General features: G+C 33.3%; 1 protein-coding gene across 2 annotated transcripts; it reads left to right on the top strand.

Annotated features, from left to right (window-relative positions):
• The first annotated feature begins 4,518 nt into the window (after positions 1-4,518).
• LOC145562453 (ribonuclease TUDOR 1-like) lies at positions 4,519-12,218 on the top strand. 2 transcript variants are annotated; one of them, XM_081622740.1, is made up of 17 exons: positions 4,519-4,719; positions 5,452-5,615; positions 5,847-5,921; positions 6,043-6,168; positions 6,320-6,418; positions 6,721-6,927; positions 7,020-7,235; positions 7,318-7,425; positions 8,279-8,449; positions 8,553-8,753; positions 8,838-9,197; positions 9,313-9,543; positions 9,669-9,857; positions 9,950-10,030; positions 10,107-10,301; positions 10,427-10,804; positions 11,698-12,218. In XM_081622740.1, the coding sequence occupies exons 2-17, from the start codon at positions 5,469-5,471 to the stop codon at positions 11,884-11,886; spliced, it is 2,973 nt and encodes a 990-aa protein (XP_081478866.1). In that variant the 5' UTR covers positions 4,519-4,719; positions 5,452-5,468; the 3' UTR covers positions 11,887-12,218. The 2 variants fall into 2 exon arrangements, with proteins under 2 accessions (XP_081478866.1, XP_081478867.1); XM_081622741.1 differs by lacking the exon at positions 4,519-4,719 and adding an exon at positions 4,764-4,854.
• The last annotated feature ends 336 nt before the right edge of the window (positions 12,219-12,554 follow it).

Below are 12,554 nucleotides of genomic sequence, written 5' to 3'. Positions count from 1 at the left end.
AGGTGGTAACTTGTGCTTTTTTTTTTTTTTGACAAAAACAGAATATTATTGCAAACATTACAACGCCTATTTTTATTGCTAAATTAACTACTCTTTGCTGCTGCTGCATCTTTTTCTTGAGCACCTTCATCACTTGCTTCAGTTTACTGTCTGCTACAATTTCTTTCTTGCTTTGACGTTCATAAAAGGCAAGATTATGATCAACAACACCTCTACACCATTTGAAGTTGTCACATGCATCGCACTTGTAGTAAAACCTTTGCGGATTTTTTTGTTGTTTCTGAACTTCTTATTGCATATTTCTTTCCATATGAACAAGTTTTGTTAGGAGCTCAAGTGTATGTTGATTCATAAGAGGAAAATGAGGTTTGTGAAAGCATGGTTGAATGGGATATGAAATATCAAGTATGAGAGGGTTGATTAAATAGACAAAAGGAACTAGCCGTTATTTCTGTTTTACATGTCAACGGCTAGTTTTTTTAAAAAATTTCAGGAAACTTTTATGGGCTAAATGGTGAAATTAAAATTTTAAGTTTGGGTATATGGTGAAAAAAGTTTATTAAGTTTGGGTATATGGTGAATTACAAAAAGACACTAACGGGGAGTTAACGTCAGTTAGGTAAAAGGGCATTTAATGCTAATGTACTATAACTGACTGGTATTTGGTGAATTTGAAAGTTTTGATGGGGAAATTTCAGTTATTTTTATTCCAACCGTGGTTAACACTGTTACATATCAAATTAAGTTAAATAATTAAGGAAAAGACTATAATACCCTTTTTTCAAATCTAATGTCTCGATTTGTATGTAGAAAATTGTTCGATAAGGTTTTTGGAGTCATTTAAGCCCTTAATGATCCAAATTGACCTCGAAATTAGCAAAAAAATGTTGCAAATGTCTCATATGCATGTTAAGAATGTCTCATTTTGCGTGTTTTTTTTGCGTGCTAATAATTGTTCATTTAAGATTTTCGGGGTCATTTTCGTCATTTATGGGCCTAAATTGAGCTCAAAATTGCCAAAAAATTATGAAAATGCCTCATTTTACCTTTTATTAAATGTCTCGATTTACTTTCTATTGCTTTGCTCTGAAAAAATTGTTCGGTCAAAGTTTGACGATCATTTTGGCTCTTTAAAATCCAAATTGAGGGCAAAGTAGACAAATAAAATAATCAGGCAATTTTCTTTACTAGCACACAAAATGACACATTTAATGACACGTAAAACGAGGCATTTTCATATTTTTTTGCCAATTTCGAGCTCAATTAGGTGCATAAAAGGGCCAAAAAATTCCCTAAAACCTTAACTGAACAATTATAAGCACGCAAAAATATACCCACACGCAAATCGAAATTTTTTTGTAACGCATACAAGACAATTGCGTTATCTTTGTTTTGTTAATTTCGAGGTCAATTTGGATCCTTAAGAGCTAAAAGGACCTCAAAAACCTTAATCGAACAAATTTCTATATGTAAATCGAGGCATTAGATGTTTAAAAGGGATATGATAATCTTTCCTTAATTAATTAACTTAATTTGATAGTTATTAACGGTGTTTGTCACAATTGCAAAAAAGACTAAACCACAGGTGTATCTGTGAGAAAGCAAAAAAGTTAAAGAGTATATCAATAGAAAAGCCAAGGGTAATGCTATATGTAGCCATTAGGGTTGTACATAATCATTAATTACACTCTTGAAATTGTGTAAAATTAGCAATTCATGACAAAATCACGCATAAAATCAATGTAATTAGTGTGTTTTGTCATGATTTTTAAACAATATTATAGAGTATATTTGATGCTTATATATAGCCCTAAAAGTTATGTATAACATTTTTCAAAAGTCAATAACAGAGGTGTATCAATGATAAATTCCTAATTTATTGTAGGAAAAAGATATATGCAGCCCTTAATAAACATTTATTACACCGATTTACTCATAAATTGTCGATAAATTCCCAACTTAATACTAAAAAACAAAAGTATATTAAATGCTTATATGAAGGACTATATATAACATTACCCTTTATTTTTTAACATTAAAAATTTTGAAAATGGTTTGAATAGAGAATTGAATATTTAATAATGATTAATGAATAATGGCTAAGGAAATAGAAAACTCACTTAGATACGCTGATGAAACATAACAACTTTCAAGACTTAACTACTCTAGGACTACTAGTCTACTACCATGCTACTACTCAGTAAGTCAGTACCAAATTTACCATAGATAAATGAAAATTAATTCAATTGACAATTGTAGTATGGTCCCATATTCCCAATCAAAAAAGTTACAGCTCAATTACTAAAATATGACGTAATAAATAAGCTTTTTAATAAGTAACTAATTAAGTGAAAAACGTACTCCGTAATAAATACTACAGTACGTATTAAGCTTTTAAACGTGCCCAATTTTTATTTTTTATTTTTTTTAAAAAAAAAAAAAAAAAAAAAAAAATCCATGGTCTTGTAATGACAATCTCCCAGCAAATCTGTAAAAGTGGAAGTAACAAATTTGGCAAAACATATTTTCTTCATAGCACAGAATCAAAAGTTACTTAATTTAGGCAAGAATCTCACTGATGTAGTAACTTTCAATGAAAAGTTTTTAAAAAGAGATTTAGTTTTTAATTTTAGAAAAAGTGAAATATATCTCTTTTATGAGTGTACCGTAAAACTACTTTAGACTTGAATTTTCGAGTTTCGACTAATTAGGAATGAAGCTATATTGTTATGTTGTTGTGTTTATGGGGTTTGATCCAAGATAATTTTATTAAGAATAACAAAAGATAATGATGCACTCCTTCTGTTCAACATTATAATTCGTGTTTTTTAAGCCCATAAAAAAGATCTTACTAACGAGCGTCCCGGGGCGTTAGATAAGGAATAATTATATTAGTTGAAATGGTATTAAGTAAGGAATACATGACAAAATCACGCGTCGTTAGGTGTAATTAATGTTAAGTTTACGCTAATTCCCTATCTAACGCCCCGGGAGCGCTCATTAGCTTTTGCCTAATAAAAATACAAGTTTCGAAAACATAGTGTAATAATAAACCAAATTACCAAGTCACTTAAATACAACAATTTATATTTCGGTTATTTCGATTTCAAAAATTTTCAATTTAATTTATAATTCAAATCTAGTCTGAATTAATATCAATTTGAATTAGATTAGATTTTGATTTTAATCGTAATAATGGACACCCCTATATTTAAAATAAATAAGTTCAAATAAAGTAAATTTAGATAAGAATATATAATATATGTTGTACCACATAGACTTCAAAAATTATACGAATAGTATACAAGTATGTAACAATAATTTGTGACAAGGGCGAGTTGTGTTGACCTTAAAAAACAAACAAATTTTAAAATCATGTCTAATAAATTAAGTTATGAAAAATTTAGGTGAATACAACATTATGTAAACTTGTAAAATTTAATTTCAATCTATATGAATATTTTTAAACTAGTATAATCAGTTTAACTATTACATAAAATTATTGTTCAATATTAGGTGAAGTGAAAAGGTGTAGAGTAGCTAACTTCGTTTTGAGCATTTTTTTGTTTTTATTACCGTCATTCACTCAAAAATTTTAATTGTGCTTTTAATCGTTATCGACTTTAATTTTTTCTGTGATCTTATCCACTTTAAACTTTTTGCTGCTTTTACAATCGTTACCCATTCAAAATAAGGAATTAAGTTATATAATAGTCATATCCATTCGTACTTCTAACGTTTTAATACCTACTCAACTCCAGAATCACCATTTATCGAAACAACTATCTTATCCAAATTTTCAAATACGTGTCATTTAACATAATCATAATCTTCATTATCAGTAAGATAATTTGATATATATCCACTTGTATCTTTAACGTTTTCGATGCCTACTCAATATCTAGAATCACCGAAAACAAGTATCTATCTAGAAATCAAAACACGTGTTTAACAAATTATACTAAGTAATTATTATTATTATGGAAAATGCTATACATCACCCGTATGGCTACATATAAGAAACTAAAAATGAAAAAAAAAACCCAAAAGAAAATATATTTGTTGAATTGAACTAATTTTTACTGAACTAAATTTATTTTATTGAACTAAAATTAATTTTACTGAAATAAAATTACTTTTATTAAATATTATTTTTTTAAGGTGAAATAAACAGGGCCTTACACTAATCATGCGTGATTTTATCGTGTATCCCTAAATTAATATCTACGGAGTGCTCGTACTATTTAGGGAAGATATTACTAGTATTATTATGACTATTATCCATTAGCGTTATTATCAATCCATTAAATCATTAATACACACCTCAAATTCCCCCAAATAATTAAAAACACAAACATGTCACAAAAGTCAAACATATAATAAATAAAAAAAAATCAAGAAAAGTATATATCACTTAGGAATTTAGGATTAGTACCTCATAAAAAATAAAATAAAAATCAATTAGGATTAGGAATACAAAATTGATATAAATTAGGATTATTAAGACTAGTTTTAAAAACCAACCTTTGTGGAGAAGAAGTGAAAGCAAAGAGAAACCCCACGTTTTTCTGTCTCTCTTTCTCTCTCCTCTTCCTAAACCCCTTCTCCCCTGTTTTTATTTTTCCTTCAATTTTTATTTTTATTTTAATTTTTGATTTATAAATACTTTCAAAGGCGTAGCCGTCGAGGTCCTCGTTCTTCTTCTTCATTCAGTAACTGGTAGATCTCACTCTTTCTCTCTCCTTTTTTTTTTTTTTTTTTTTTTGTACGGAGTTTTATTTATCCGATCTTATTTTAGATCGGAATTTTTCTATTCTGTTCTTCCAGAATTTGGTTTCTTCGATCGATTTTGAGGTTTTTTTTTATTTTCTTATTCAATTTTGATTTTGATTTTTGTTTTCAGTACGATCTGAAAACTCAAATTTGAATTTTTTATTTTTATGTTTTTGTTGTTTAATTTGATTCAATTAGTAATGGATTAACATTCTGTTTCTTTCTTTGATTTTTGAAATTTTTAATTTTGTTTTTTTGAATTCGAGTTATTAATTTGAGGTTAACTCTGCATTGAATTGAGTGTTGTTTTGATGGATCTGTGTGTATAGTTGAGAGTGTTTGATTAGTACTGATTTTTTTTTTTTTTAATTTGTAATTGATTTTTCAATCGTTATAATATCATGCAAATTAATCAGCTGAAAATTTGATTAATTTCGATTAATTTCAATCACGGAAGGATAAATTCTATTGTTCGATTTGATTTTTTTTATCATGCATGATTAATTTGAATGTTCGATTATATTTTCAGTATCATGCATGATAAATTTGAATGTTCGATCTGCTTAATTGAATGCCAAATTATATTTTAAAATGCTTTAGTGTTTAATTGGTCGATTCAATAATGATATCGTTAAATTTTAGCTAATATTTGATTGATAATTCTTTTATAATTATTAGATCCAAGAAACTCAGCGATGGCGGCAGGACAGGATAGATGGTTGAGAGGGATGGTGAAGGCTGTTCCATCAGGGGACACCTTGGTGATTATGGGTATTGCTAAGAAAGACGAAATTCCTCCGGAAAAGGCTGTGATTCTAAAGCAAATCATAGCTCCTAGGCTGGTGTGTTTTTACTTGCTATTGCTATTTAGTGTATTTTTGGCTATTATTTCGTAAATGTAGTTTTAATTTAATTCAATGGAAGTATGCATTATATTTCTTGTCACCAAATTGGCATATTTGTTATTGTATGTCATTAGAATTATTGTGTTGTTGTCGATTTTCGAGTCTTGATGATTACCGGTTTGTTCTTAATTCTTAAATGTGGTGGTTATTTTATGTGTTTTATTCCAGGCTCGTAGAGACGGAGAGGACGAGCCCTTTGCTTGGGAGAGTAGAGAGTATTTGAGGAAACTCTGCATTGGAAAGGTGTGTTTTTGTATTTTTTTTTCTTCCTGAATCTGCTTATTTTTAAATATGTTTAGTAATTTTATGTGAATTATGGTCTTTTAATCTTCTGATGTGGAGAGTTTTCTATATATAATTACAGGAGGTAGTTTTCAAAACTGAGTCGAATACATCAGCAAAACAGATTCCGGGGAGAGAGTTTGCTTCTGTATTGCTTGCTGATGGCAGTGACATTGCGAAGTTGGTGGTTCAACAAGGCTGGGCAAAGGTGTGCTTAGTCATGATGTCAATGATTTTCTGCATCATCTATTGGTGTTCTTTGATTTAATATTAAGTGCTGTAATTTGATGGTATTAATTACGTCTTTGATACACATAGTCTGCAAAAAAAAAATTTGTTTTTTTTTTTTGGTTACTCAGGTAAAAACACCATCAAAGAATGAAGCAAACTCTGATTTTACTGAACTGCTGGCACTTGAGGAAAAAGCTAAACAGCAAGGTTTAGGCAAGTGGAGCGAGGTAGGTCTCAAACTTTGTTATTTGATGCCTTTTCGCCAATTTAATTCTCGTGTGCTGAATTCCATAATAATCCAGAGCTGTGATGTAGCAAATTATGTATTTCCTCCCAATGTTTTTTTTTCCCTTTTATAATTAGAGCAGTCAATTACTGACCCAACATGACTGAACTAGCACGAACTTGAAGAACTCTCAATTTGGCAGCTTTAGTGTTTGTGCGCAGTTGTTTATGTTTTTATCTCCGTTTAAGCTTTTATTTTGGACTATAAGTATGATATGTGATAAACTTTGTTCTTGCTCTCCAGGTGCCAGGAGCTTCAGAGGCTTCTATCAGAAATTTGCCTCCATCTGCCATGGATGCATCCACTAATTTTGATGTAGTGGCTTTTACATCTGAAAACAAAGGGAGGTCTTTGCAAGCAGTTGTGGAGCAGGTTCGTGATGGTAGCACATTGCGAGTCTACCTGCTTCCAGAGTTTCAGTACGTTCAGGTTTTTGTGGCTGGCATTCAGGTATTTAAGCTTTGCTACTAATATATTTGTGGTGCTGAATTTGGAGGCTTTGGAATTTTGGCTCTTATACTATTTTATCTTTATGGTTATAGTGTCCATCAATGGGAAGGAGACCCTTTCCAGAGAGGATTGTTGAAGCTGAAGTGAGTACAGATGGACCCAATGGAGAAGCTGCAACAGAACCTCGTGCTCCCTTGACGGCAGCTCAGAAGGTTGCTGCCTCTGCTGCTCCAGGTGTGGAGACACCCGCAGACCCCTTTGGGAGGGAAGCAAAGCACTTCACAGAGACGCGTACTTTGCACAGAGATGTAAGCTAGTTGTCCTTGTGTTATCATAGTGTTTGATGTATTTTGTGTCCCTTTTGAATTTATACTTTATCTCCATTTGCAGGTACGCATTGTCCTTGAGCAACCAGACAGACTCAAAAATTTGGTTGGTTCTGTTTATTATGATGATGGTGGTGAAGTAAAGAACCTGGCCTTGGAGTTAGTGAAAAGTGTGAGTATATTTGGCAATAAAAGCATACTGATGCTATTTGCAGCTGCATAAGGTTCATCTTTTGCGTGATGAGTATTGGGTTTATAAATTCTGTTGCATTTGCATTTTCAACACTGTACATGCTGAATATATAACAAGTACTGAGTAGATGGATTTTGCACTAGCTTTTGGTTTTGGAAGGTATGATGCGATATACACTAATACATTTTCAATTTTCATGAGTATCTTTCACTCATACTCTGACCAAAAGCCAAGGCCACCATTTGCTATACACCTTTTTTTGGGCAGGTAGTTTATGAAATGAGTTTTCATGGTAACCTTGTTGGTTTTATTGTTTGCTATCTTTTCATTGTATTGTTTGTTCATGATGCTACATCCTGAGAATTCTATGTTGATTGTGGCTTATGGTATTGTTCATGCGCTGGCTTCCTAAAGCGTGTACCAGAACTCCTGGTGGTTGATATGTTCTTATAAATGTTTCAATGTAGGCAGAGTATAAGTAATTTCAATACATACTTTATATTGTGTCGCTTACAGAAATGTCTAGATATATGCCATATTTGCGGTTATTTCAATGATGGTTTAGATGCTCTTGTTTTCTTTGTGAGTTAATCTTACTAATGTAAAACAGAACTAAATTACTAACTGTTAGTTTTTGTGGATGATGATTATTTGGTCCTATCTGTTACCCAGATCTTATTGCGTGACTCTCAAGTCCCAACTCCCAAGTATTGATGCAACTTGACTTGAGCTTATTGATTAATGTATTTGCTTTAGCATAATCTAATTTCAGCGCATATGTACTTCCAATTCTAACTGAACATTTCAAATTGCCCGTGTCGAAAAAATGCAGGGCTTAGCTAAATATCTTGATTGGAGTGCTAAATCTTTGGAAGCCAAGGACCAGAAGGAATTGAAAACAGCAGAACTTGAGGCTAAAAAGAAGCGAATCAAGATGTGGACAAACTATGTACCTCCTGCTACAAATTCAAAAGCAATTCATGACCAGAACTTTACTGGAAAGGTAATAGGATGTAATAATTCATGACCATAAGCAATAATCCTTGGATGTAATATTATCTTTGCATTTTAATTTTATGCAATTGCCTAACCTTCTTTGACATCAGGTGATTGAAATTGTTAGTGGAGACTGTATTATCGTTGCTGATGATGCTGTGCCGGTTGGTAGTCCATTGGCTGAGAGAAGAGTAAATATCTCAAGCATAAAAGCTCCGAAACTGGGTAATCCACGTTGGAACAACAAAGGACCTGAATCACATGCTCGTGAATCAAAGGAGTTCCTCCGCCAAAAGCTCATTGGCCGTCAGGTATTCCTGGGTTTTAAGTTATTGTGGCGAGGTAGTTTGATCCTTAAAAGTCGAGTCTAATAATGAGGTTTAATGTGAACTTAGGTGAATGTTTCCATGGAGTACTCAAGGAAGGTCCCCGTTGGAGGTGGTGCTGAAAATGCAGCTCCCTCATCTGAGTTTAGGGTAATGGACTTTGGATCAGTGTTCCTGCCTGCTCAATCGAAGGGTAAAGGAGGTGATGCAACATCTGCTTCATCTACGGTTGTTGGTCAGGAAAATGGATACAACGTTGCTGAATTGTTGGTTGGCCGTGGGCTTGCTACTGTCGTACCACACAGAGACTTTGAAGAAAGATCAAATTATTATGATGCCCTTTTGGTAGCTGAAGCGAAAGCAAAAGCTAACCGGAAAGGGGTCCATGGTGAAGAATCTCCCACAAACCACATTCAAGACCTCACCACTGTGAGTAAATGGGTCTCATGTCTTTGCAACCTTGTCGTTTATCCCTTTTTCCCTTCCGTTTTTTATTTTATACATTTTACAAAGAGTTTTCAATTCCAGTATCTTAATATTTCAGGCTTCAGGGAAGAAAGCCAAGGACTTCTTACCATTTTTGACGCGAGTTAAGAGGCACTCTGCTGTTGTTGAATATGTACTCAGTGGTCATCGGTTCAAGCTCCTGCTCCCTAAGGCAACTTGCAGTATAGCATTTTCTTTTTCAGGTGTGAGGTGTCCTGGACGAGGTGAACCTTATTCAGATGATGCAATTGCATTCATGAGAAGAAGAATAATGCAGAGAGATGTTGAGGTAATATACATCCTTTTTAGAGATTGCAGGAAAATAACCCTACTCTTTTTCTAAATCTAACCAAAAAAGTTGAAGATTTGTTCCATGTGCTTTTTATATTTATCCATTATTTTTCTAATTTTCAGATTGAAGTGGAAACTGTGGATAGAACCGGAACTTTCTTGGGATCCCTTTGGGAATCTAAGACCAATATGGCTGCAGTGTTACTAGAAGCTGGGCTTGCAAAACTTCAGAAATCTTTTGGCACAGATCGGATAGCAGATGCCCATCTTCTTGCTCAAGCTGAAGAGTCTGCTAAACGCCAGAAGTTGAAGGTTAGTAATGCATTATGCATATATGATAAATTCTTCTGCTATATCATATGGTATCGTCAGAGTCAATTTAACCAACTACTGGCTCATTGCAGATATGGGAAAATTATGTTGAAGGTCAAGAAGTTGCGAATGGATCATCAGCCCCTGAAAATCGACAGAAAGAAGTTATGAAGGTAGGCTGGGTTGTAATATGTGTTTTCTTGGCTGTAATCTTACCGTATACGATAACTAACATTTGCATGTAAACAGGTGGTTGTTACCGAAGTCCTTGGCGGAGGCAAGTTCTATGTTCAAAAAGTTGAGGACCAGATGGTTGCTTCTATTCAGCAGCAACTTGCTTCCCTAGACATCAAGGAGGCTCCAGTAATCGGAAGCTTTAACCCCAAGAAGGGTGATGTGGTTCTTGCTCAATTTAGTGCAGACAATTCATGGAATCGAGCTATGGTAAGAGATGTGAATATTGTTATTTGGGTTTCTGTGTTTCTGAATGTGAGATGTGGTGGCATTGTTTATTTGATTTCAATGCTTTAATTAATTGATGACTGGGCTTCTTTTTGCCAATACAATAGATTGTGAATGTGCCCCGTGGTGATGTTCAATCCCCAAAAGATGAGTTTGAAGTATTCTATATCGATTATGGTAATCAAGAAGTACTACCCTACAGTCGTCTACGACCTTTACCTCCTTCTGTCCTTTCTGTACCTGGATCGGCTCATCTCTGCAGTCTTGCATTCCTAAAGGTTCCTAGCTTAGAGGAGGATTATGGCCAAGAAGCAGCTGAGTATTTGAGTGAGCTAACTCTTAACAGTTCCCGAGAATTCAGGGCCATGGTTGAGGAAAAAGATACATCTGGTGGAAAAGCGAAAGGCCAAGGTAGGGGCACAGTTCTTCTAGTGACCTTGGTCGATGTAGAAGCCAGTTCAAGCATCAATGCTGCCATGTTGAAGGTATGAGATGATTCTTGGTTCTCTTTTAAAATCTTTTTATTTTTACCTTAATGCTCTTTCTTTTTCTCACTTTATACACCTTCTTTCTACTCCCTCCGCCCCATTATATAGTTCCTATTTTCCTATTTTGGAGACCCAAAATGTTGTTCTTGTTTCTATTTTTGGATAGTATGTAAAGACCATTATACCCTCATTTTTTAAATTTTATTCATTGAACTTCCTAATTTACCCTTAAATTATCCACTTGCATTGTACTTTTTTCCACTTACTTTGTCCAACTTTTGTCTATAATTGTACTTTTCGCTTTTTTCCCCTTAAATTATCCACATGCTTTGTACTTTTGTCTAGCTTTTTTCCACTGTTAATGTAATTTTTCCACTTCTCTCATTTCTTAAATACCGTGAAAAAAACACAATAGGAACTATATTATGGGATGGAGAGTAACTCTTTCAATTGATTATCTTGTTATGTCCCTTGTTCTTATTGGATGATTCCTTATGACAATTCATATTAGGCGACTCCAAATCTTTTTGGGAATAAGACTTTGTTATTGATGTTGTTGCTGAAAACTAGATAAGTAAACTCAAAGTCGATCCTTCAGTATGTCATATTGTCTTTAGTTAATTTAGACTTGGGGCAAAATTGGTCCATATATGATTACTTGATTTGAATAACTTGAACCATACCTTAATTTTAATGAAGCTAAGATTACCTGATTTGATCCAAAACTAATTATGACATTTCCAGATTGACCTTATGCAATGTTTTCTGCTATTATAGTGGTCAATATGACACTTCCAAATTTTTTGTTTGTACATAATCATGTTTTCTGGCTGTTTGTCTGTCCCATCTCAACTCTTATAGATTGATTATTGGGTTGTGAAATATTGCAGGTTGGACTTGCTAGATTAGAAAAACTTAAAAGGTGGGATTCAGTGGAGAGGAAGTCTGCTATTGATAACCTTGAAGAATTCCAGGAAGAGGCAAAAAAGAGTCGAAGTGGAATGTGGCAGTATGGAGACGTACAGTCTGATGACGAGGATTCTGCTCCACCGTTGAGGAAAGCTGCCGGTAAGCGTTGAGCAATAATGACTGGCAGTCTGTTTACCCATGGATTAGCTATAGGGCGGGATTACAACTTCCAGAGTACAAGATATAGAGAAGAGGGAAATGAAGTCTTAAATTAAACAATTTTTTTTTTTTTTTTCCGAATTTTCTGAGTTGCAAAATTTTGTTATATTTTACTTATTTTAATTTTCTCTTCCTATAATTTTTCGGACAAATTAGTGGATAATATCCTCCTCCTCCCCCTTCCCGATGCTTGAATAATAATTGTCACAGCTCTCCTAAGTGCGCTTTGCCTCCATTTGGAGGCTGCATTGACAATTTTCTCAATAAATGTTTTTTTATAACATATTTTGTAAACTAAATATTATCAATGTAGGCGAACTGCTTGTCAATTGATTTATTGAAGACATTCAATAAATGACTAGCAGTATGTAACGGTTTAGTTGCTGGTAAATTACTTCTGCAACGGAGATTGGAATTTATTATACTGTTGTGTGAGATCGTTCGACTTTAGATTAGGAAAATAGCATTACTAAATTGATCAAAATCAATTCTAAGGACGAAGTATCTATAATAAAAATGCAGTCACTGATTAATAACTTCGTTAATTAGGCAACTCTTAACTTTGTTAGTTAATTGATATCTTATACTTATACTTCCTATCCGTAAGTGAATTCAAGTC

This window comes from Chenopodium album, chromosome 10, assembly GCF_948465745.1.
Source record: "Chenopodium album chromosome 10, dcCheAlbu1.1, whole genome shotgun sequence".
NCBI classification, from domain to species: domain Eukaryota; kingdom Viridiplantae; phylum Streptophyta; class Magnoliopsida; order Caryophyllales; family Amaranthaceae; genus Chenopodium; species Chenopodium album.
The sequence above is the reverse complement of the archived record's forward strand: the minus strand, read 5'-3'. Positions and strand labels throughout refer to the sequence as shown.